A 25440-nucleotide genomic window follows, 5' to 3' on the forward strand; every position below is an offset into this window, starting at 1 on the left:
ATTCCTGCACAGAAAGGGTGGTCGAGCATTGGAATGGGCTGCCCGGGGAGGCGGTGGAAGCGTTCAAAAGCCGTGTGGATGTGGCGCTGGGGGCGCGGTTTAGCGGTGGCCTCGGCAGCCCTGAGGCAGCGCCGGCCCTCAGGGCGCTGCTGTCTGCTGTCTGCTGTCCCCTGTCCCCCGTCCCCCCCGCCCCTGTCACTCCAGCCCGCGCCGCCTGCTGCCCCCCATCAGCTCCTAGCCCCGCCTCTCGGCGCCGTGCCCAATCAGAAGCGCCCACTGCTCCCGTCCCGCCCTCCCATTGGCGGAGACCGCTCCCCCAGCGCTGCCTCCATGGCGACGAGGCGGACGGGCACTCCAAGATGGCCGGCGGACGCGCCCGGTCCATCTGCTGCTGCCGCCCGCCGCTCGTCGCCTTCACCGCCGGGCTCCTGCTGCTCCTGCCGCTGCCCCCCAGCATCTCCGCCTCCTCCTCTTGTCACCATCGCGTACCCAGCGGCGACCAGGTGGGATAGCCGGGGGTCTTCAGGCGGCCGCGAGGGGTGTTGGGGGCAGAGGCGCCCTTGTTGGCCGTTCCCGCTGTTGCATCCGGGCCGGGCTGTGCCGGGTCTGCCCCCGCAGCCCCGGCTGAGGGCGCTAAGGACGGCGGGCGGGCGCGGAGCATCCCGTTGCGGCGAGGGAAGGGTCGGGAAGGGCGGAGGGGGCCGGCACGGAGCGGTGCTGCCGGGAGGGAGCCGGGGCCGGGCCGCGGTGCCAGCCCCGGTGAGCTGCCTCATCCCGCCTCTTGCCTCTCCCTGCCAGGTCGTCTATCAAGTTCCTCTAAAGGAAAATCACGTCTCGAAGAGAAACGTGGATCAACAGCTAAGAATTAAGATTGTGTATGACAGAAGCGTTGAGGAGTGAGTATAATGGTGTGGCAGATTTTTTTTTTCCCCCTATGGCTGAGAATGGAAACCTTGTGAACTAAAGCTCGTTTGTTTTGTTTTTTAAATATAGTTTGCTGCCTGAGAAAAGGCACCTTATAAAGGTACGTTATATTTGCTTCCCCTTTTTGCTTGTATGTAATATAGATGAAATTAAGTTTAAAGCCAGTTTAACTAAAACCTTGAATGCCAGCAATTTAGTATCCCCCTAGTCTAGGAAACCAAAGCTTTGTGTATAGGTTATACCTCCATAACAAATAATTCCAGAGTTCTGCTGCAGGGTGTTTGCTGTATCGTAAGGTGCAAAAGTATCAGTGAGAAATGCATATATAATTTTTAAAAGCCTCTTTGAAACTGTACATTCTAATTAATACTGTTTTCCTTCCCATTTTCTCATTCCAATAACAACATATGGCAATACTTAAACAAAGTATTTCCTGAATATGTTCATAATAATTGAACTTCTCAGAGAGTCAGGCTTTCCCCTATTGTGCTAAACCACAGTTTCCTGTAACTTGGTAGTAAACGCCTTTGGAGTGAGGTGTGTCTGCACTGCTCTGGGTGACTCAGATTTTTGCTCTTTTCAGAACAAACTCTTCCCACAAGCTATATCTTATTTGGAGAAGACATTTCAAGTGCGCAAATCTGCTGGGGCTATATTGCTGAGCAGGTGAGTGAAAGTCTGCTGAAAATCACTTGCTATATTTGATATTTAACACTGTGCTGCATAGCCTTTGAAAGAAGATTAGGGTGTAGCAAATGCCCTGCTGAATCAGATCAGTGACCCATCTGATCCAGTGGCAGTGGCAGATGCTCTTTTACAAATGTGCGAGTCTTCCACAACCAACACCTGCATTTGCTGTAGCAATTGAAATATTGAAATTGTAGATATTCAAAGCTATACATGCTTCCAATTCTCTTTTATGTGTACCCCTATTTATGGACCTGGTTCTAGTCTCTCTTTGAGCATGTGGATGCTGCATTAACAACAATGAAGCATTATGTCTTCCTTGGTAAGGTAATTAACATTTTTCAGTGTGAAAGCTATATCAAGTACCAACAGAGTGCTGTAAGGCTGTTCTATAGCTCTCTTTTTTTATTAAAAGCCTTGACTGTCTCATGTTTCATTGAAGGCAATGTGTGACAAACCAATATTTAAGGAGGAAAGCTGACCCTCACAGATATTGCCAAAAGGCCTGTGCAGACCATACAAGGTGTGGGCCAGTTATAGTTCCTGAGAAACATCTCCAGGTAAGCTCAGCTGTCCCAAGTGTTTCCTAATCTTTGAAATATTGCTATTTATGGTAATTAATGAAAAAGTGAATATTGGTAATTGTGCATAAGTGACCTGTTTGCTGGAGATAACTAAGTCTGAATGAAAGAATAGAAAAACTTAAATTAGTGTCAGTTTCTGTAGTTTATGTTGTTGAATCCAAACTCAAATAAAAAACCAAACTGGAACTGGTTACTGTCTTTTAAGCCCCTGTTCTAATGGCCTGTAAGGAGAGGATGAGATTTGGAGCTTGCTAAATTGCCATTGGTCACTTTGTTATTCACCTTGGTCAATGAGTTGGAATTTCACAGAGTTAATAGTTGATTTTTTAAGACCTTGTTTGAAGAGGTAATCCACTCAGGAGCGTGGTGCAAGAAATGCTTCAGACTTGTTTTCTTGATTCAACTGCAGTATGTGATCAGTAGATTTCTGGTATTCTTTCTTTAACTTAGAAGTTTCAAGTGTGTCATTGAAAATACAGATTACATGAGAAATGCTGCTGCTACTTATGTATACTAATTTTGTGAGCCAAGATTTTTTTTAAATTTACAAGAAATACAGGGTGCTAATCCTGGAAGCTTGACAGGCTTTTTTTTTGTTTGTTTTTTTAAAGCTGCCACCCTCCTTGTGTCTAATAAATCATAAGAGTTAGTCATTTGAAAGTTATTCCTTGGCTCTGGTTTTGTTTGCTACTCTTCACAGGGCGTTTCTTATCTTCTGCTGTCTATTAGGATTTATTCTTGGCTTCAAGTTAGTTGAATTGTGTCAAATGTTGGTGAAAAGTGAAGTGTTTAATAGTTGCCTTTGCCCACTGTACAGCAATGCAGGGTGTACAATGACAGTGTCTGGCACCGCAGGCCCACGGGCTCCCCCGAGCAGGAGGGCATTCGAGATGCTGACTTTGTGCTCTACGTTAGTGCTCTCACCACTGACAGGTGTGGCCATGAAAATATCATTGCATATGCAGCCTACTGCCAGCTGGAAGCTGAAATGGACAGGCAAGTATTCCCTCTGCTGCAAACTCTGTTTTTAATTAAACTTTCAAGTTTCTTGATTGTTCGGATGTGGAGCTTGATTGTTTGCCTTTGTTGTATAACAAAGCAGGTGCCATCATGGACAAGCGCTGCGTTTATGTAAAATCACAAACCCATCAAATAGTGCTTTACTTGCAGAGTTGAGAAACAGGACTGAAACCTGATCCTCCACTGTTACTGCCTAAACTTTTTCTAAAGGTCCTGTTTCTCTAAGGTGAATGTAATGATTTCACAAACTTAAAGAATGCAAGTTCCTACTTATATTTTGTTTCCATTCAGTTGTAGTCACTGTCACAGTCTTTGTACCTCCCCTAGATCTTACCTAGAATTCAGGTCCCTTGTCACTGACACCTGTGCAGAATACTAAATATAGAAATTGATTGACCCCATCCCACCACTCTCCATCCCAACAGTAAACTAGTCAATGTGTTGTTAACAGATACTTATAAATTATTGTGAAGGACATATTTTTACATTAGTCTGTATCTTCTTTAGATCTTCTGCTGCTTCAAGTTGAACAATGATTTGAATTTTGTAGCATTTTTCCAAAAACCATTTCACTTTAAAACTCTCTTCCAGGCCAATAGCAGGATATGCTAACTTGTGTCCAAACATGATTTCAACGCAAGCTCAGGAATTTGTTGGCATGTTGTCTACGGTGAAACACGAGATAATCCATGCACTGGTAAGGGTTGATAAAATGTTGCCCCCGAAATGGGTGCCTGCTTGCTCACATGCCTCCAGCTTGTTGCCAAGAGAAGGATATTTGGTGGAGGGAAGCTCTTGCTTTGCCTCCTTCCATTTGTGTTAATTGCCTTGCAGTGTTGTACTTCCAGTGTGTCTCTGGTGGGTGTGGGGATTCTTTCATGGTGTTTGACTTTGTATATGGATGTCTTACCAAAGGTTTCCATGTGCTTGTTTTTTGACTTGAAGGGTTTCTCTGCTGGACTGTTTGCATTTTATCGTGATGATGATGGAAAACCTTTGACACCAAGATATGCAGATGGACTTCCTCATTATAATGAAAGGTATTTTTTTGGACCTTTTGGTACTCCCAATGAAGGATGTTTTCATGTTGCTTTTTAGGATGTATTCTTGCCTGTTAAAAATCCAACTTCGTTCCATTATTAGAGTGACTTTCCTTTATAATGTTCAAACAGTGGTGAGTGGTGACTCTCTAGTCTTTCTTCACATTGTCATTAAGCATTTACACTATCCACATATACTATAAACTAAGAGAGGATTTCGTTTATCAGAAAGCTGGAAGTGAAGCCTTACAATTATCCATGCTGCCTAATGTCAGTGCAGTTCATTTTTAATATTTATGGTTATGCAGAACGGATGATGTGTGTAATCTGCTATGTGAATTTTCTGATTTGTTACAGAATTAGCAGTTTGCATTCTTTTTTTCACGTTTTAGTTGGTATTGTAGATATTATTCTAGGAGATGGAAGGGTAGAGAGCTTTTTTTTGCAATAGCAATACTGAGGGGTTTTATTTAATATCTTACATTTTTGGTAACTGTAGAAAATGCACCTTGAGTCTATAACTAATCTTACTTTGCCTTGTTAAATCAGTGGTGTGTATAATAAACACATCTTAAAAAGGAGAAATGCTGCATAATAAAATTTTTAAATGTAGAAAGCATGAGGGAGTATAGAGATTATCCATTATTCTGTTTCTTATGGAGATAGATCTTTGCACAGTAACATACCTTTCTTTGTGGGAAGGAATTATAACCAAGCCTTCTCCTTGCAGCCTAGGTCTGTATCAGTGGAGCAATAAAGTTGTTCATAAAGCAGTGAGGCTGTGGGATGTCCGTGGTGGCAAAATGCTGCGCCATGCTGTTCATCTTCTGGTGACACCTCGCGTCGTCGTAAGTGTGCCTTGCCTTTCAAGCTTTGTGTGCCACGGTTGCCAGGACATTCTGGAGTCATAAATATTTCTTATTCTTGAAGAATGCTCTTCCCTGAAAGCATGGTCCAAAGCCTGTGCCATTAACATTGTGTGATTGAGAGGGTGCAGCTAAAGTAGAAAATGGGTGACAGACAGTATGAAATAAATAAATTGACATAGTAAGAGAAAAGGAAGGGAAATGAAATGACAGGAAGGTGAATTATAAAAGGTTAAGCAAAACAGATGTTGAAGAAATTCCTTAATCCTACTCTTTAGATGTTTTCCTACAGACTTAAGACACCTCCTGCTCCTTTAATATTAATATTTTGTCATGTTTAAAAAGAAATTCCTCAAGGATTTTCAGAAATCTTTTTTGCTTCCCACGCGTCAGACTCTCTCTTTGTGCCCTCAGCAGAACATATGCTCAAGTGTTAACAAATTGGATTTGGAAATAAGTCATAGTGTTAATCGCATTTGGCCACAAATAATCTTTTTGTTTTAAATCTAAGACAGTATATAGAGCAAACATGGATTAATTACCCCTGGTTTTGCTCATTTATTTCAAGGAGATGAGTAGATAGGATGATAGCCTTGCTGTTGGGGTGCTTGCTTAGTCAGCCTCTGAGTAGAAAACAAAATGGTAGAAAAAGAAATGCTGAAATACTTTTAGTAGGTAATTCTAGAGCACTAGGACTGCATGTGGGTGTCCATCTCAGTATTTTGAGAGCTGTGTTGAAATGTTTTCTTTCTAGGAAGAAGCCCGAAAACATTTTAATTGTCCAATTCTAGAGGGCATGGAGCTTGAAAATCAAGGTGGCATGGGTACTGAGCTCAACCACTGGGAGAAGAGGTTGTTGGAGGTTTGTGCTGATACTAGGAATGGAAGGGAACGTGGAAATGTCTGCTCCCTGTGCTTTGATTTTTAGGTTTATGGTGGTACCTACTGGAGCCTTGAAAATGCAGGAGTATCAAACCTCATTGAAATACATCACAAATAGTACTTGATACTTAAATATTTAGAGGTCAGATTTCTAGATACATCTGTCTTTTAGCCTTCTTGCTAGGTTTCAGAGTATGAGATCAAGTGTTACTGAAAAGCTAAATGTCTCTTACTCCTGTCTGCCATTTACCCTTTTGAGAAGGTTTGCTCCTGTTTGGGGGCAAAGGGTTTTTTGGGGCAGTTGAGTTTTGTTGCCCTCTGCCTCTAAAATACTTCATCATTCTATTTATTACCTCGACTTCATCTTTTTTCACATGCTCTGGTTTAGCTTTTGCTCTGGCTCCTCCAGAACCTTGCCTGACCAAGGAAACACTTATTTCCCTCCTGGCATTTATGCTAATTTTTCTTTGTAACTTAGCACTGTGTGATATTTTTGGCAGAGTTACATTGTCTAGTCATTGTTTTATGCAGTAAGGTAAACAAGAAGGGAAATACTTCTGGACAGTCTTTTTATGAAGGAGTATGGGATTTGATTGTCAATAGTAAAAAGAGAACAGAATAACATGCTTTTTCCTAAGAAGCATTTTCTTACAATAATGATTTTGAGTGGCTTATCAATCATAACTGGTAACTTTCAGAATGAAGCAATGACTGGATCCCACACTCAGAATCGAGTCTTTTCCAGGATCACCTTAGCATTAATGGAAGACACAGGGTAAGAGCTGAGAATGGGAGGGTAGGATTTAGTTCATTTGTATTTGGTTTCATTGTACTTGATTTTATTTCAAATTTATGCACTTGTGCTTATCCCTCTGCAGCAGAGTGGATTATCATATAATTAGTTTTACATTATACAAGTAATTGTACCTTGTATGTTACTTTTTCTTCATGTGTTTCAAAACCCATTTTTAATCTAGCATTAAAAATGCTAGATGGTATTGCAATCCAAAGTGCTGTTTGTAGCATTTACTTTTTGTCTTAATGTAAGCATTCTTTCAATTGTATCCAATACATATTGATTTTTTTTTCAGCTCTTCTTGCATATAGAAAGCAGAAATTGACTAAGGTTTCATCTTTCTGTATGCATTGTTCTTTTTCAGATCACAATATTTTCTTCTAGTTCATTGTGACTTGAAAAATAGTGAAGTCATAATGTATTTTCCTATGGGCAGAAGGGGATGCAGTTTCCCTTTTTCTTAATTTGAAAACCTTAAGGCATAATATGAAATTCTTGGAACTGCTGTTTTGTTAATCAGAACAGTAATTTTTGAAGTAACTGTATTCTCATTTCAAAATACCTTTACAGATGGTATAAAGCAAATTACAGCATGGCAGAGAAATTAGACTGGGGACGCAATAAAGGCTGTGACTTTGTAATGAAGAGCTGCAAATTCTGGATTGACCAGAAGAGACAAAAGTAAGAATACAGTCTTAAAAAAAGATTAAAATAAAGAGGAAACCCTGATACTTGTTTACATTTGTCCTTCAAATGTACCTCAGTACAAAGAGGCAGAGGTTGGTAGAGATGAAAAAGGAATACTGCCCTGCATCCCACCCAATTACAATAAATAGAGGCAAGCAGGGTGCAGAATGCTGTTCTGCATGAGAAGGCTGCACTTTAGAAAGGACAGGTAGGACTCACTCTAAACTGTTTGCCTTCTTATTTTGTCCCATTTGATTGGGAATGCTGCCTGTGTCATTTTGCTGGACTGTACTTAAAGCAGCTGAAGGAGATGGAAGGCTGTGTCTTGAAGATGGCTATCTTGTTTGTTCCTTACAACCTTGTTTGTTCTTTACAGTCCTCAAACATTGATAGGACACAGCTGCATAGTGGGCCTGTTTTGCTTATATTTTTTGTTCTCTAAAATTTACAAAGCTGTGTCATTAAAACTAAATAGCTGAATGCATTGTAACTTTGTTTGCTGGCTTGATATTCTTTAAATCAGAAAGGTCAAAACCAGACAAACAAGAAAAAGTAGCCTCCAGAGCAGAAGTCAGGGCTTCTTTGTGTGATTGACTGAGTCTAGGGGAGAATGGGAGCAAACAGTCTTGACAGGCTGCTTATGTAAAGCAATTTAATTGATCTGATATGATTTTTATTCTGGTTTTGTTGGCTTGCTTTTTGTTTTTGAGGAAGCTATTAATCAGTCCATACTGCGACACTTTGAGGAGTAATCCTTTGCAGTTAACCTGCAGACAGGACCAAAGAGCAGTAGCAGTGTGCAACTTGCAGAAGTTTCCAAAGCAGTTACCTCAGGAATATCAGGTATAATGGATCCTACTTTACAAATAACTGGAGTGTTTTCATTGTTGAGCTTTGCAGCCTGATGATTGTATTTGTTTCAGTTTTTTTTCTTCTGAACTATCAGATGACAGTAGATATTGTGAAAAATGTCTACCTAGTTTATTACAAGGAGTTGGAAGACTGATAAAAACCCCTTGTGATCTTAATAAAAGAAAATTATGTTGCTTTGCTGTCTAGCCAAATACCAGATAGAAATGTTGCCAGGTGACATAAATCCCCCAAAATATCTTGTTTGAGGGATTTCTTCCCCCAGTCTTCTGCCTTTTGTCACTGCACACTTAGAAATCTGTTCTGTTTGCATCCCAAGAATGTAATTATTACAGAGGGGCATCAGGGACAGAAGCTGGATGCATGCAGATGTGAATCTCTCATTATTTATCTATTCTTAAATACTTCTGGCTCATCTGGTTCATGGGTAATGTAAGGTGCTGTTAATAGCATTCCTGAGTAGTAACAGCTGATGTTCTTTATATAGACCAAATCTGTAGTGATTTGGTCTATTTAAAAAAACAGCTGTACTCTTGCCTTTGCACAAACTGCTTCACTACTGTATTTTGTTTTGCAGTACTTTGACAATCTTAATGGAGTACCAGCAGAAGAACTGCCTTACTATGGTGGCTCAGTAGAAATTGCTGACTATTGTCCCTTTAGTCAGGAATTCAGCTGGCACTTGAGTGGTGAATTTCAACGCAGTTCAGACTGTAGAATAATTGAAAACCAGCCAGGTCAGTATTCAGGACTTCAGGGTGGTTTTGCAGAGATTGCATTTGTTAACTTGGAATGGACTTGCTGCATGTTCAGACTAATTGCATGTGATTTTTTTCACTCATGAGGTTTCACACCACCAGCTGTGTAAGAAGAAGCATAGCACAGCTATTGTGTACACCTGAGGCAAACTCACATATCTAATGCAGGAATTGCATAGGGAGTGAAGAGCTACCTACCCCAAATGACCCAAATACAAGACAAAGAATGGGGGTGGGAGAGAGGGTTATTTATTGAGGCTCTGAAATGTGATTGCACTTTTCACCTTTGTGGGTATTTTGTTCAAGGCCAGGGTCTTTGTGGGTTTTCAGAACATGGGCTTGTCTCCTAGTGTAATGCATGCATGTTCAGTATTGCAGAGCTCCAGAATGCTGTGGGATATTACCTGTCTGTGCAGTTGTCTCAAAAGCAAACACCCTCTGCTCTCAAACCAGCAATCACAGCTGGCATTCCCTGAGGGTAAACATAACCACTTTCTGATAGAAATGCTTATTCATTGTGGGGTTTTTTTGTGGTTAGTTGATTCTTTTGTTTGTTTCTTAGATCTTGTGTTTCTTCCCACGTTATTTTCAAGATGGTATAATTCCCAAATTGATAATAATTCAGGGTCTGAAATTTTCCCAAAGTAAACCTTGAATTGCATGTGGGAACATTGATTAGATAGCCTTTTAAACTGATGTGGGCTTTCTGTTCCTCTGGTTAACTTGTAATTCAGTGTATTCCTTCTACCTTAGATCCTACCAAAAACTATGGTGCAGAGAAATATGGACCAAACTCTGTGTGTCTTATTCAGAAATCTGCTTTTGTTATGGAACAGTGCAGGAGGAAACTCAGTTACCCTGACTGGGGTAGTGGATGTTATCAAGTAAGTATTTGTTGGATTTTTAGTGGGTTTTCTTTTTTAATAACCCTAAAGGGAAAAGTCAGGCCTAAAATGTTGGTTGTGACTGTTAGAATTTTTCACTTGCATTGTAATCTGTGGATCATATAACATACTTTGAAAACAATCTTCCAACCATAAGCCTGTAATTTAGATAGTTAAGTGTGTGACTGCTGGTATGGCTTCAGTCTCACTAGGGACATCATCTGTCTTACCCCGTGGCACTTTATCCTCAGCTAAGAAGCAATGCTTCCATGAAATGTTCTGTTGTTGAAGCTTAATATTAATTAGTCACTCTGATTTTTCAGAGGTGGAAAGCACTGTGCACATGTCACTTACTTCTCATTTTCTTTGGGACAATCTCACTAAAGGTGTCACGTTCAGTAACTGCACAACTCTGCAAAAGTGGTCATTAGCAGAAGCCAAGTTTTACTCATTCTCAGCTGATGATCTGCATAATTGCACAAAAAGAGTATAGTCAGTGCTTTGAAGAAGCATTCCTGAATCTTGTAGTTGCCCAGATTGCATTAAAATACCTGCAGTTAATCTGTGCTTCTGATAAATCACTGTAGGAGCACAGTTTGCGGTGATTGGGAGTGGGGCTGGCCCAGCCTCATCCCCAGTGGGCTCAGCTGTGAGCAGCAGGTGAGCAGCACTGACAGCAGTGAGCCATGGAGTGCCCAGGGACACTGAGCAACCACCAAAGGGAGCAGAGGGCACACAGGTGCAGTGCATGAACATGAGGGTATAAAAGGTTGGGCTAAAGAACAAGAAGGGCAGACACTGAAGCCTTCTGAAGTGGTCTGGTGTTACTCTGAATGGGTTGAATGCTTCTATAATTGTGTGACAACATTCTCTGTATTGTGGCTGCCTCAACTGTGACATATGCTGCAACAAATCATGATACAGACTTGACTCTTACTCTTTTATTTGAAGGTTTCTTGCTCTCCACAAGGGCTGCACGTGTGGGTCAAGGACACTGTGTACTTGTGCAGCCGCTCAGGCCAGGTGCTGACTGTGAGCATTCAGATGAATGGCTGGGTACACGTTGGCAATCTGATCTGCCCAGCCTGTTCAGACTTCTGTGACTCCTGTCCCCCAGAGAGGGATCCTCCAGCTTCTAACTTAACAAGAGCTGCACCCATTGGTAGGTTGCCTTTTTTGCTGAAGTCAAACTTCAGTATTAAATATCTGAAAACGTCAAAGCTTTGTGTCAGCTCTGACTGTCAGGAACAGGAAAGGAAGGCTGTGGCTATTTTAAGATCCTAGGTGTAGGAGGCAAAGGAAATAGGAAAGGTGCCCTGTGTTGTGCTGTGCAGTCGTGCAGAACAGTGACTAACACAGGAGAAATGTGTCTGAAACATAACGCCTGCATGTCACGTCTCCTTCTGGTAATCATCCCAGAGATCTAGCTTTAGCCTGGCAATTTGTCAGGAAATCTGACCTGTGTTTTGAAGGCCATATTGTTATTATAATCTTTAAAATTATCACCTTGATGGAAAGTGAGTTCTCACATGTAGTAACTTCCTATTGATAATGTTCATATTGTAATGCAGAAAGATGAGTCAGTTTTCTTTTTGAGGAAGGCAAAAAGCTGAATTCACTAAATACCAGTTAATGTTTTGTCAAGAAGTTTGTTTTAACTCTTTGGTGGTTGTTGATGTTCTCTTTGGTATTTCATCTTGTCTTTAAGTGTAAAATTATTATTTTTTTTAATTCTAGACTTATGCTCCTGCTCATCCAGCCTGGTTGTAACCCTTTGGCTGCTGGTGGCCAACTTAGTTCCTCTGCTAACAGGATTGTTTCTCTGCGCATAGACTTGAGCTTGGGGCAAGAAGAAGTTCTGAGACAATTCCCATCCTGCTGCCCTCCTTGCTGTGGAGCACAGGGGTTCTGTCTCAGCAGGCAGCTCTCCTGCTGAACCTCATCTCCCCTGGCAAGTATTGGTGCACACAGTAGTCAGGGAGGTGTTGACAAAAGCAGGCAGAATTTTGAGAGGAGGAAAATTTACCTTGTCATCTCAATAAGTGCCAGTATTTTCCTGAATTGCAATCTATGGGGTTTTTTTGATGCAATAACAAGATCCACTTTGCCAACTGTGTTAAACTACCTGGCAGCTCAGTCAACATTTGAAATGGGAACTCTTCTGCAATAGAACTGAGGGCTGGTTTTTTGTTATGTCTGTTGTGTGATTGGTAGCAAAGCATCCTCAAACTGGAAATATACCTCAGTGGTTTAGTCAAAAGCCATGTAAAAATCAGTTGTCATCACTGCTGATAACCAAGGCCTAAAGAGGCTGGTAATTTGTTTGTTTGTTTTTTTAAGTCTTAAAATTTATGAGGGAGGAAAGAATGTAATTGGATAAACCAGTGGTTGGCAGATTCCTCCACAATGTATTCTGCAGCTTTGAGCCCCCTCAGAATTCATACTAGGTAAAGCAGCTAATTCTTGGGGTTCATTACATCTTCCTACATGCACAAAATGGAATTTCAGACTGGTAACCAGTACAGCTGTCTAAAAATCCCATTTTCATTGAGCATGTGCCAGTTCTATTGTGAAATTTAATACATCACATTTGAATATCCTCTACAGTTTGCCAGGCAAATGCATTTCAGTACTGATATTCATACTGTAAATTTGGGATAGGATTTATGATTATTTTTCATTTTGTTGCTTTGTTTCTTAAATAATGGCATTATTGTTTCAAAACTAGTATGAATATTACTGCAGATGTTCTCACTTCTTGTTGAAGAGAGCAAACCAGTAGCAATGGCAGCTATAATCTTACAGGATCATGCTGGTGTCTCTAGACCAAAAACTATATTGAATGTGGAAGGAAAGCCTAATCTTTTCTTTTTTTCTTCCCTCTACTCTTTTTGGACATGTAAATACTATGGATTATTTGAGTATTTTTAGTAAGCTGAGAATCAGATGGTTTGAGCCACATGAGGGCACACCTTGCTACAAAATTAATCACTTGATGACAAAATATATAAGAGGAAGGAAATGAGTAAAATCTGGCAAGGTAAGGACAGCTGCTCTATAGGACCCTTATTTCTATTTATTTCTGACTATAATGTGTTTACAAATAATCCTGTTCAGAGGTAAAGAAACTCTTTGTGGTTCAATCCACTATCTGTCCTTTTAGGACAGTTTTCACTCCTGGAAAAGTGTTAAATTTAAGGGGGCAGACATGCCCATTGCACTAAAAAATGCAGATACAGGGAGAAAGATGATGTTACTCTGCTTCTTAAATGTTCTGTGGCATTATAATTGTCAGTGACTGGATCCCTTTCCTAAATGGAAAGCAGGGAGATGGAGTAAAACTTTAGGTACAATTTTACTGTAATAATAGGACTTCCATCATGATTGTAAGAAATTCTTTGTGCCTACTGGACTCGATTTTGTTGGGTTTTTTATTATTATTTTTTTATTTAAGGAAACTTATGACACTGCTGAGGCAAGTAAGGTGCAACCTTAAACTGTCTAAAGACATCACAGTTGAGAGCACCTTGCACTGGGCTAGTTCTCCTTCCTAACTGCAGGTTAAGCTTGCTGTGAATTACACAAGGCCTAGGCTAGCCTTAAATCAGTGTCTCAGAGAAGCAATACAAGTCAGGACTCAAAGGCTTTAAAATTGTACAAACTGAATTACTCAACATTCAGATTGATAAGTGATCAGTAATTATTTTAATATAGCACAAAACAGTCAATGTAAACTGATACCTGGAAAACATAAAGGCTTGAGAATACATCTTAAGTCCCAGAGGTTGATATTGTATTTTTTGTCTGTTGTGCAATAATGCAGTTGAAATGGTATCACTCAACAACAATGCTTTTGATACTTGAAAAGAAATTACTGGTTATTTTTTCTTACTGTGAAATGTTTGCACTGTCTGAACTTTCTGGTTAACTTTATAACTGTTAAACTTTTTAACTGGTGTTAATATATTGTGCTCAGTATTTGATATGCTAGTCTCCTGTTTGTCTAAGTGTGAGATTTGTCATATTTAATTGAATATTTTTATCTTCTATGGAGTTGTTTATCTTGAGGGCTTTTCTTCTTTTAATCTCTCTTCCTGAGAATTAACTGAAAGATGGGTTAGAAAGTTGATGCTTACGTACTTCTGAATTGTATGCATTAATTAAAGAAAGGGGATGTAGCGCTTTGTACTGAAAGGGAAAAAATCTATCAGCCTGTTAGAGCTCTTGTGGTCAGGTTCACCCGTACCTGCAAAGCAGCTGCATCAGTGAATCAGTGAAGTAAAACTGCTACTGCCTTAATAATCTGAGGTTTCATTGTAATTTCTTTGTGCTGCAGCCCTTGAGCTGCCTGTGAACTGCAGAACTGGACGTGACTTTGGGGGGTCGGGCGTGGAAGGTACTTCAGTCACAAAAATGCAACATCATCCGTCCCACCAGTGGGTTGGCAGCTGCTAGCAGCTGTGGCCTTGTGGGAACTGCCAGGGAATGTGTCAGGTTAAAGTGGCAATGAACTGGTAGCTGTCATACAGAATATTGGGTAAAGCTGACTACCTCAGTTCTGTTTGTCTTTGCGTTCAGCTTTTAGCCTGCTGTGAACTTCCAGATCTTAACGTGAATTAAGTCAAATCATGTCTCAGGTTTTTAAGAGTAAAATTACTACAGTAGGAAGCATAAGCCATTTTTGAGTATAGAACACAGCTAAAATTGTAGCTTAAGCAGCTCAGTTATGTAGCCTTAAGTGTAGTTTCTGCCATAAAATTCAGAATTCTTTTAAATAAATGCAAAGTTTGCTGTGTTAGGTGTCCTGACCACACATGACCAGCCAGTCCCTCATATTGCATCTCTTAATTGTGAAAACTTGGAAATACAGCCCATTGAGGCCTTTGTGTTTCCACCAGAGAAGATGGGGCAGCAGGAGCCCTGAAAGTTGTGTTGAGATGCATGAGTTTGCTCATCTGTAACAGAAACATTTTTGGTGTATAGTGTCCACAATTTTAACTTTATAATTTTTAAAAAATATTCCATGTTTGCTTAGGGAAGGTAAATTAGTCTTGCAGTCTTTTTTGGTCCCAGTAGTTCAAATAATTTCAATTAGAAATTGAAGCAAGTCATCTTTTAGGAACACATTTTTTCTAGTGTTGCAGTTATAAGGAGGAGGGATAGCTTTTGGCTGGAGAATGCAGCAAGTAAAATCATATGGAAAACCAGCAATTCATTCCTCCTGAAATGAGTTGAGGTCTTGGGATACAGTCAGGGCCCTTGATGTAGGTTAATTATATCCCCCATTAATTGACTGTCAGTCCAACCCAGCTCATTCTTTCTGCTGAGCTCTAATAAACTGTGGAGGCTGATGTCTGAGAGCAGACATATCCACAGTCCCTTATGAGAGCAGTTGTTTTTAAATCTTCCTGTCCTGCACATGTTTCTGCTTGATGATATTCAGTAGAGAGGGAGGTGTGCATCCTTCCTTCCCCACATTTCCAAGGAGTGACTTCCAGCCAGCTGAGCAGCTCAGGGTGTTTTCCCTGCAAGACTGAACCCCCGTTTTTAACTTGTTTGGATGTGTGGGTGCCTGCCTGCATGTATGAACTGCTCTGCAGGATTTGGGGCTGTTTGTGCACTGAATAACAGGATCTTACATTACCAGACTTCCAAAGTGCAAATGTTGCCTTTTTAATGTGAAGCTTACCTTGGAGATAAAACAACTGTTTTGAGGGAACTGGCTGACCTTGAACATGTGTTTCCTATTTTGGTACAGAATGTAAATACAGAACTAACTATTTTACACAGATTTTGGTTGGACTGAGATATAAGGGCTAATTTGTGTTATTTATGGAGTAAAAAAATCCTTATTTTACTGTTTAAAAAGGTATGTCATGCAACAGAAGAAAAAACTGTTCTTCAATAAAATATCTGTAGGATATTAATTCTTCTTGTCCTTTTTTTTGAGAGCTGACAATGATTAACTGCAAGAGTAAGAGCAATAAAGAACCACTATTACAACAGTCATTTATTTTGTGAGAATGTTGAAAAATGAAATTACATCAAGTCTGCATATTGATCACTTTATTAAACTGTTATTTGATACACTTTGAATGTAAAATATTCTATGTTATTATTAGCTCATACATGACTTATCAGAAATTCAGCCTGATGGTGAAGGAAGGAGGTTCCTGAATTCTCTATCCCATCCTCATGTATTTGATACTTCAAAACTGTGCAACTTGTATTTTTCCACTTCAAACTGAAGATCATAAATTCCCTGCTTTGTGGGAAGGATTTGGTCACATGATTTCCATGTCAGTGGCAGGAATGTTGGTGTTGCTCTGCAGAGCCCCAAGCTGTTAGCTGTGCCTGGAGTCTGAGCAGGAGGAGCTGAGCTGCCCTTGCTGCTGTTCAGGAGGATCAGGGATGCTGCAGCCACTGCTTTTGGTACCTGAGCTAGCTTTGCTAGCTGTGAGACTGAGATTTTTTTACAATATATTTGTAATTACAATACGTTATTTTATATATATATTACTCTGGTAAATGTGAAAGACCTATAATTCCTCTAAATTAGTTGAAATTATTTTATAATTAGCTAATTTCTTTTCCTCTAAGCAATATGACAATGAGTACATAGATTTAAAAAAACTTGCCTTCCTCTCTGCTATTTCAGAAAATCTGATAAAGCACAGCAAAAGTAGGTTACTCTTCCTTTTTTTTTTTTTTGCCTTCTCTCAAAATAGGAGTATTTCAAAAGGGGATTAAAGCTTATAAAATGTGCCACTGTTCATTTTGTAGATGTTTTTAACTCTGAAAAACATCAGGTATGTAAATTTACCCAAATACAGCTATAAGGTTAAAAAAATTGCATGTTTCTAAAATTCACGCCACTGGTAGCACAATAAAAACCCCTGGTCAGTGAACCCAGTTTGTGTTTAAAATTCAGAAGCAGATGGGAGATCTCTCTCCTGGAGTGTAAGATGTGCTGCTTGAGCAGGATCAGGACACGACTCTGCAGGCTGGGAAGGAGCAGTGGAGTTTCCTGGAATGCAGCCTGGTGTGAAATGCCAGTGTACAGGAGTTCTGTGCGTCTATAGCGGTCATCTCCACACAGGTATAAAAAGTCAAGTATCACTGAGAGTTTGTCACTGTTACTGTTGCCCCCTCAAAATATCAGCAAGTGCAGAAGCTGCAAGCTGAGCCCTGGGTACATCTCCCTGTCAACCTCCACTTCCCCCCTCTCAGCTGGTTCAAATTAATGGTGAGGACTTGCTGAGAAAATCTGATGCTAACAAAATTGTCTTTGGTTATTTCAGATGGTTTTTTCTGTATTTTAGAGGAATACAGTAAATTTAATCAAGGTCAGATTACTATTGAGGATTCCTAGTGTCCCAGATTTGAAACAAACAATACAGCCATCCCAAACCCCTTCTCCTTTCCCCCATCCCTTAAACTGTTTTATTTATACATCTTATGAACATTCTTGTGTCTGAGTACAGTAATAGTACCTGTTTTTCCAAAGAAGCTTCTACTGGGAAACTAAATCAAGGAAGGCCTAAATGCCCCAGAATACAAAATGTTTGTGTTTGAGGGGACGTATGGAAATCCAGCATTTGCCCATGCAATTACATCTAACTGCTCTTGGATTTTTTTAAACTATGATTTATCTGTTTGAATTAGTTCTTTGATTTTTCTATGTGTTGTGCCATTCTAGAAGTAACTGTAGGCAAAATGTTGAGTTCTGTGTGAGCTATTTAGCTCTGTTGTAGAAATTACAAGGGGGACTGTTTTCAGTCAGCAAGAAAATAATTATAGGGAAATACCCACATTACTAACTCAAATGAAATAACGTTAAGTTTTACATTTGTTTCCTATTCCTTAGGTGTAAATTGAAATTAAAGGCAGATGTTTTTACCCCCAGGACAAGGGGAATTAAATACATTCTTTGCTGCTTTTACAACAAGTGTCACACAACCTGTTTCTCTACTTCAATTGCTGTGGAGTGGACAGAAGTCCCAGGAAGGTGAGAATTCAGCCAGGTGAGGAGAAGGGATCTCTACATGTGCTCTGGGTGGTTCTGCAGGCACATGATGAAATCCTGGATTGATCGACCCTCGTAGCAGATCTTGTAGATGGTCGTAAATAATGGAAACCTGAAAGAAGCATATAGGAATTAAAATAGTTTTAAAAGCTTATATGAACATTTCTATTCCATTTTAATGGAAATAATTTTTTTGTTCTGTTGAAAGTGAAAAATTCTGTCTCTCTTTACAATATAATTTTAGCTTGGGGCTGCCTTTATTGGAAGACTACTGAGCAAAGAAGAGGAGCTAAAGAGGGGCAAATAAGAGGGGTGTGACAGCACAGAAAAGCTGTTTTGGAAACAAAGTACCTATTCAGTATTTTTTATTTAAAAACAATTTTGAATTGCATATCCTCTTTTCCTGCTGTGTGCAAAATGGATATATTATTTGCAGTCATTACTGATATCCAAAGGACTAAAAGGAATGAAAATGTCTAGTGATTTTCTTTTCTTGGCTTAAAGGATTCTTTTCCTTTTACAAGCTGTCTTAGTCATTATGTGGTAAAAAATGAGTCCACTGAATGATTTGGAGCTGAGCATGTAACAAAGGGCAATTATAGGATAATTATTAGATCAAGCTGTGATTTAAAGCTGCTGTCAAAATGAGCTTTCCTTTTCACTCTAATTTTTGAAAGATATTGCAACTTGAATCTTCTGTATCTGTTCCAATTTTAATAAGTTTTTAAGGATTCATTTAGCAGTGTTTGACTTCTTAGTACTGCTGATGTATGAGAGGAAATGGGATGGAGGGAAGTCTAGCTTTTCTTTTGTGTAACTTGAGGCAAAGGTTTCAAATTATTTACAATCTTACATCATCCCAAGCAATTAGAGGTACTTTTTACCTTTACTTTTTACCTTTGTGGGACTAAAGCATTCGTATCAGCACACAATACCTTTTCAGTGCATGTAAAAATCTTTGATTAGGAATATGATCCTGAAATTTGTACTGAGATAACCAAATTCAGGTTTGCAATGAGAGCAGGACTGCTGCAAGCTGCAATGCTGGTGTACTGAGAACAAGAAACCTTTTGGCCCATGAATCATGTCTGCAAGATAATTCTGTGTACAGCCTGAAATCTTATTTGGGGGATGGGGATGTCTGGGAGGCTTCTTTACATTATAATTTCTTTTGTTTCCTGTGTATGGGCCATTCACTTAAGGGTTGGTGATGATTTCTGTGGGTCCCTTCCAACTCAGAATATTCTGTGATTGTTTTCCCTGCTGTTCTAATATTTGATCTCACATTACTGTATTAGGCACTAACAGTATGAACCCACTCTATCTGTGACTTGTTTCTTCTAACAATGTCCATCTCCCATTCAACTGACCCTGGCAATGAGGAGTCAAGCCATGCTCTAGCAGGGGCCCACAATGTAGAAAGCTGTTGTTGCAGAAATGAACAAGATAATTAAACACAAGTACAGTTAAGAAGGTTATGAATCACTCATAATTTGTTGTTGTTTTTGTTGGTTTTTTTAAACTCAAAGCACTTACTTATGGAGCAAATCCTTCTGTTTCAGAATTTTGTAGACTTCAGCTGAGGTCTGAGGACCTTGCAACTTTTGTCCATTCAGCATCTCCTTTTCCAGCTCCTCAATGGACTAGAAGAGAGAAGACTGATTACTTGGGTCAGAGGGGATACTGCTGTGATACCAGCAGTTATCAAGAAGGTAAACAATTAATGATGCCTTTGTAAAACACAGAAGGACTTCTTCATGCGTTAGCATCAAATATTTCAAATCCTCCTTACTTTTCCTGTGCGAGCAAAGGCTTCTGCTACTTTCCTGTTGCGTCCCCCGTAGCAGGTGGTGATGAGATCAGCCACCCCACAGCTCTCCAAGAAGGTGGCTATTGACACTGGCCCCTTGCAGAACATCTTGGCAAAGGCCACCATCTCCATGAGGCCCAGGCGTATCACTGCTGCCTTGGTGTTGTCGCCGAAACTCAGCCCGTCGCAGAACCCCGCGCCCACTGCCACGATGTTCTAAAAATGGGGGGAAGGAACCAGTCAGCCAAGGTGTGCAGCTTACCAGCATGCACTGAGCCCCAAGGAAACCCCACAACTCTGTCTTCATCAGAACAAGGGTTAATTTCCAATGGCCATGAGTTTATCTTATGAAGAAACGGGTCAGATAATGTTGAGCAAAAGTCACTGGAATTTTAGAAGATTTTTGAGTATCTACTCTTACTCCCATGGGCAAAAACCAAAGCAGTGTTTTATACACTAATAATACACGTAGCATGTATGCAATTAGTGTTTTGTTTTCCTACCAGTTCCAAGCTGGATCTCACTGACCTTTCTGTTTAACTATTTAAAATCTCCCACACAGAGTCATGCCATTCTAGGTTTTCTTTGTGGGTCTCTGATTTGAGCAGGAATGGATTCTATGAAGATGCTGCAGTAGATCAAATTTTGGGCTTACCTACAAATATCAGTAGAACTGCCCTTGTCTACAGCTCTAAACAAATCTCTCAGGATCATAAACATCTTCACAAGTCCTCACCATTGTTCAGAATGCTTCCCTTCCCACCTTCCAATTCATAAGTCCCTAAATAAATGTAGTTCAGTGTGTATGAGTAATATGCCACTTAGTGCTACTAGTGGCATGTTTGCTCCAGATATGTATGTACCCCAGTGTTTAATTTTTCAGGTTGTTTTGTTTGTTTTTTTTTTTTAGCAGAGGCAAAACCAAACCAATGATTTCAAGAAGTGTAATGATTTATAAAACAGTAAAAAATTCTCCCATCTGTTTCTGCCCCACAGAATTCTGCTCTGTTTGGTTTTGTATGTCCAAAATTTCTGTTTTTGTATCTGAAGTTAAACAGAACCAATTCTTTCCTCATCAGTTACCCACCTCCTCCACGGAAAAGTGAATTATTGAAGTATAAATGACTACATGTATAAAGAAGTAAAAAGGATCACATGCTGAAGTCACTTTCAATTAATATAAAAGCAAACTCTGAATCTCACACTATTGTCCCCTCCTTGGAAATTTGGTGATTCTGGTGTCATTTCTGATCCCATCTGGGATATCCATGTGGACATTGCTGAATGCCACACAGATGTGCTGCCAACACAGAGCATTGCTTCTGATGTGAATTTTCTAGCCGGTTATTACTTAAACCATGGACATAATTATTGGTGGAACTAATCTATGTAGTGAGAGTCTTTGTTCCATGTGCTCACAACACGCAGACAAGAAAACACTGTGGACTAAACTGCTCTCAAAAACAGATGTGCCTCTGGTAAAATATAGATAAAAATACAAGTATTTTTAAATGCTTTGCCTGCAGCTGCATTTTAAATAAATTTCCCTTTTTGGGGGGAATTTATTTCCCAGGTTGGAAATTTATTTCCCTGGTTTATTTTCCAGGTTGGAAAACTGGCTCATGAATGACGCATCTTGTCTGCACTCATTCACTCACATGGTGACAGGACTCAAATTAGACCCCATGGCTTACAGAAGACTCAGGTGAGGTTAGAATTTGGTCCTAATAAAATATACTGAGTTGAAAGCACTCACTTTTAAGGCTCCACAAAGCTCCACTGTATCAGAGTCAAGCACCACAGTAATCCTGAAATTAGGGGTCTGCATTAATTCTTTAAAGATTTCCCCTTGAGCTTCATTTTTGCATCCTGTGGGAAAGAAAGAGAGCTTTTACAATGTTGCAGAGTGCACACAATTCACCTGAAATAAGGTTCTAGGGACTACTTCAGCTTTTGTGATCCCATTCCCAAGGTGTTGCTAAACCAGAGATTTGTGCAACAGCAGTTTCTGCTGCTGGATGCCAGTGTTAAGTGTAGGCAACTCCTTGGCATTGATCAATATTGCCTAATGACACTTTAAAGGGCTTAAAGGTAGATACCTCCTAATGAATCTTTCTGCCTGAGAAAGCTTGTACAACCACAGACCTTACAAAAGACATTATTTACAAACTGCTTCCTGCAGGACAATGGTATAATTTCTGCTTTGAAAATGTAAACCTGTGTCACTGCTAAGTAGTATCATGGGACACAAACTACTATTACCCAGTGACAGGGGTAATAGTCCCAGTTACAGGGGGACCCAGAGATGATGAAATGGAAGATTAGCACTGCTAAAACCTTTTTCCTGCAAACTCTACAGATGTCATGTATCATGTTGTTACAGTGTTCAGCCAAGGAGAGCCCTTAGTGCAAAGGAACTGAGGTTTGCCTTGACCCAGTGAGCCCATGGCCAGCTGGGCAAAGACCTTTGAATAGAGTTGCACTTGAGTTTTGTGCAAGATAGCTTGATTTCCTTCAGGGTGAGCTCAGCTGTGAGTTTTACTAGCCTGGGGCAGCACACTCTGGTAGCTGAGAGGTTTCTCACCATCTCATGAGAAAGTTTAGGTTTGCTCTTCTTGTTCTTCACACACCAGTTCTCTTTGAGGTGGCTGTCTCTGGACTGCATAGCTTTCCGTGGGGACAGAAATGAGGGGCAAAGCTCTTTGCATAGTCACCATCACGTCATGGCTTCAAACCAGGCCAGGAGAAGTTAAATTTCCCCCAAGAGAATTAATATAACTCAACTCTCCTAATCATGTCTAGTCCTATTTGTGCCTATGTGCTTATTCAGTAACAGATGCCCAGCTGGTACAATTGCACCATTACTATAATATTTGCAAGGCAAAAGAACTTGCTTGCAACACAATTTGTTTTTCTTTTGCCTTTACTAGCTATGGAAGGATGTAACTTTAATTTTGACTGGCTCTGAAAATGTCTGAGTTTTCAAAACTACAGGATGAACTTTCCAAATCAGGTCAGACCCAGTCCTGGGAGGATCTGAGGCCGTGTCTTGGCAAGCAGTCCAAGTGGGAGAGAGGAACAGAATGTTACTGGGTTTTCTTTTCCAAACAAAGACATTTTAAGATGAAGAAACACACCTCTGGGAGTGTGAGCACATAGGAGCTTCTGATTACACTTCTTTATCTAGAGTGCATTGTGTATCAGCTGCTGATGTATTCCATATTGAGCTCTACAGACACAAAAGGTGGCTCTTGCCAACTCCTACAGAAACAGGATTAAGCTGTGATATTTTCAGTGGATTAAATTAACTCTCAGGACTGAAACCCACTTCAGTTTGAATCTGATTATTTCAGCACCAAATTCTCTGGAAATAATCCTGGCTCCCTGAGGGAGCTCAGCAGGCACTGCTCCACTCAGGGACCACCTGGGACCAGTCACATCCCTCTGCTTCTTCCAGAGGTTACCCTGCCACAGGTGACTTTAAACCCCAGCTCTAACTGGCTCTTTGCAATAGTTACCAATGGTGGTTTCACAGAACTTCTCATCAGCCACTTCTTTGGCTATGTTGGCCCCCATCAGCACACTGATCTCTATCTTCAGCTGCTCTCGAATGATGTCAGAGATGAGCTTCAGGCCATCAGGACCCTCATCAATTCCCTGAAAAGAAGACAGTTAAAGCCAGGGTATTAGAATAGGAAAATGACAGCAGTAGAGCACTGGTAAAGCAGAAGGTGTTTTATTGCCTGCAGCTCTCTGGTTTGAATTTAAAAAAAAAAGGTCTTAAAATCACCAGTGTTAGCCATTAATACAAACGCTCTGGGTTTGTACTTTGGTAACTGCAAATTCAAGGCAAACTCAGGGAGAAGGGGTGACAGTCAAGGTAATCCTGCAGGAGGCCTCACATCAAGTGCTGCTGTCCTGAGGCTTGCTTTCTTTGATGTTGTATTTTTCCTTTCAGTTAAATTTCTGTAGTACAGGAAAAGACATCTAAAATGAAATCTATAAGAAATGGCTTTTCTGCAAGATTTAAGGATAAATCAAAGTGCTTTTTGGGTGTTAAGGAGTATACTGAACTGTCCTGGGTTTTTTAAACTAAATTTGCAGAAATTTTCTTCCTCTCCCCTCTTCCTCTCTTCTCCTTACTGCTGCTTATGAGACAATTTCTGTAGAGCAGAAGAGCTGGTATTGAAGTCCAAAACCTTGAATTACATTTATTTCATTACAGTTTTAAGTGGGATATTTCCTGTAATGCAATCAAGCAAAGAAGTGGTAAGACTACATTCCTATGTTTTGCCTCTGGCTTTTAGTTTGACATTCTCTTAAAACATTAATTCCTTTAAAGATTATGACAATCTGGTACCTCTCTAACCTTAAAAAGCGATTTCTCCATTCATGCCAGCTTGAAATTGCTTCAATTTTGCAAAATCATTAGTGTTATTATGCCATTTTAATGCTGCCAAGAACAGCTTTAGCATGTACTTGGAAGAGGCACTTTGACTTGGAGTTCTCAGTTAGGAGTTAACTGAGGCTGTAGCCACAGAGTATTTTTTCTGGCAGCAGTGCCATCTTTATGCATCCCTTCCTCTGCCCATTTTCACCTCCATGCTGGTCCAAGTGGGAGCTGATCCAGGCTAAACATGACTGGCAAAAACAGATACTCTTAGCCTGGATAGGTTGCCCCATCCTTCCCTCTCTACAGCCACGAGAGCAGAAGGGCTGGCAGAGCTGGGGAAGATTTAACTCTTGCAGAAAGAAATGCTTCTGTTTATGCAGAGCATGCAGCTGAGGGCTGCAGCTCCTGCCCTTCAGTTGGAGCTGTTTATTTACTCCATTTTGACTGAGTACTGTGGAGACAACAACTTACCTTGATCAGGGAAATCCCAAATGTCCCAGGTTTTATCTGTCCTGCAATCTGCCCACAGATCCGTCCAATAAATTGATGTGGTAGAACAAACACTAAAATATCTGCCCCGTTTGCTGCTTCAGCCACGTCTGGCACAGCCACCTGGGACAAGAGTGACAAACAAAATGAACCCCAGGAATCCTCAGTCCTTGAAAGACACCGTCATGCCAAAGCCATGGCAGATGCAGTGCAAATGTTCTTCATTTTAACTGGCCCTGTGGCATAGGTGTCAGATCTCCAACACAAGCAGCTGCAGATCTCTACTGAAATATCCAAAGCAGCCGAACTGTTTTGGGGTTGGAATTTTATCATGTTTTTTATAATTTAACCCTGTGTGGATAATCTGGGAAAGATTATATACTTCATAAATTTGTGGTGTGCTGGGAAGCCCTTTGCTAGTTCAGCTTCTTGATCTGGTTCCTGAAGATGGCTGACCAACCCCATATGATTCTTCTGGAATGAGTGGTACCACTGGGGAGCACAGGAGAAAAATGGGGTGGTGGCACAGAGGCTCTTCTAGAAGTCTTTGTTTTCCATAGGTCACCAGCTGAGTTACTGAGGGATAAACTGTATCAAAACAGAGATTAGCATCATCTTTGGGTGTGTGTCTGTGTTTTAAATGTGTAGTACTTTTCTCAGGAGTTACAAAAACCTGTACAACATGCTTTAAAACTACCTAGCTGTATCTTTTTCCAAATGGTGG

The 25440-nt window shown here is 40.4% G+C and overlaps 2 protein-coding genes across 2 annotated transcripts in view; one reads left to right on the top strand and one right to left on the bottom strand.

Moving 5' to 3' along the window:
• LMLN (leishmanolysin like peptidase) lies at window positions 1-17143 on the top strand. The gene is made up of 17 exons (XM_005487965.4): window positions 1-503; window positions 799-896; window positions 994-1024; window positions 1508-1590; window positions 2054-2171; window positions 3013-3191; window positions 3807-3912; window positions 4161-4255; window positions 4986-5103; window positions 5876-5983; window positions 6702-6778; window positions 7370-7480; window positions 8197-8329; window positions 8934-9093; window positions 9868-9998; window positions 10950-11160; window positions 11736-17143. Exons 1-17 carry the CDS (start codon window positions 360-362, stop codon window positions 11828-11830), a joined length of 1998 nt encoding a protein of 665 aa, XP_005488022.1. The 5' UTR covers window positions 1-359; the 3' UTR covers window positions 11831-17143.
• The window catches only part of LOC102068147 (glycerol-3-phosphate dehydrogenase [NAD(+)], cytoplasmic-like), a 14787-nt gene continuing 5320 nt past the window's right edge, over window positions 15974-25440 (bottom strand). Inside the window, exons 3-8 of the mRNA XM_005487949.3 lie at window positions 24699-24839; window positions 23353-23491; window positions 21591-21703; window positions 19817-20050; window positions 19561-19667; window positions 15974-18136 (exon numbers count right to left, since the gene is read on the bottom strand). Of these exons, the coding sequence (XP_005488006.1) occupies window positions 18040-18136; window positions 19561-19667; window positions 19817-20050; window positions 21591-21703; window positions 23353-23491; window positions 24699-24839 (831 nt within the window). The 3' untranslated portion in view covers window positions 15974-18039. The remainder of the gene's footprint in view (window positions 18137-19560; window positions 19668-19816; window positions 20051-21590; window positions 21704-23352; window positions 23492-24698; window positions 24840-25440) is intronic.

The sequence above is a fragment of the Zonotrichia albicollis genome, chromosome 10 (genome assembly GCF_047830755.1).
Source record: "Zonotrichia albicollis isolate bZonAlb1 chromosome 10, bZonAlb1.hap1, whole genome shotgun sequence".
Classification (NCBI taxonomy): Eukaryota; Metazoa; Chordata; class Aves; order Passeriformes; family Passerellidae; genus Zonotrichia; species Zonotrichia albicollis.

Bases quoted from the DNA above. Each gene is read 5' to 3' on its own strand.
- LMLN (XM_005487965.4), top strand. From the start codon at position 360: ATGGCCGGCGGACGCGCCCGGTCCATCTGCTGCTGCCGCCCGCCGCTC. The intron at 504-798 runs GTGGGATAGCCG...TCTCCCTGCCAG, and splicing joins GCGTACCCAGCGGCGACCAG to GTCGTCTATCAAGTTCCTCT. The intron at 897-993 runs GTGAGTATAATG...TTTTAAATATAG, and splicing joins TATGACAGAAGCGTTGAGGA to TTTGCTGCCTGAGAAAAGGC.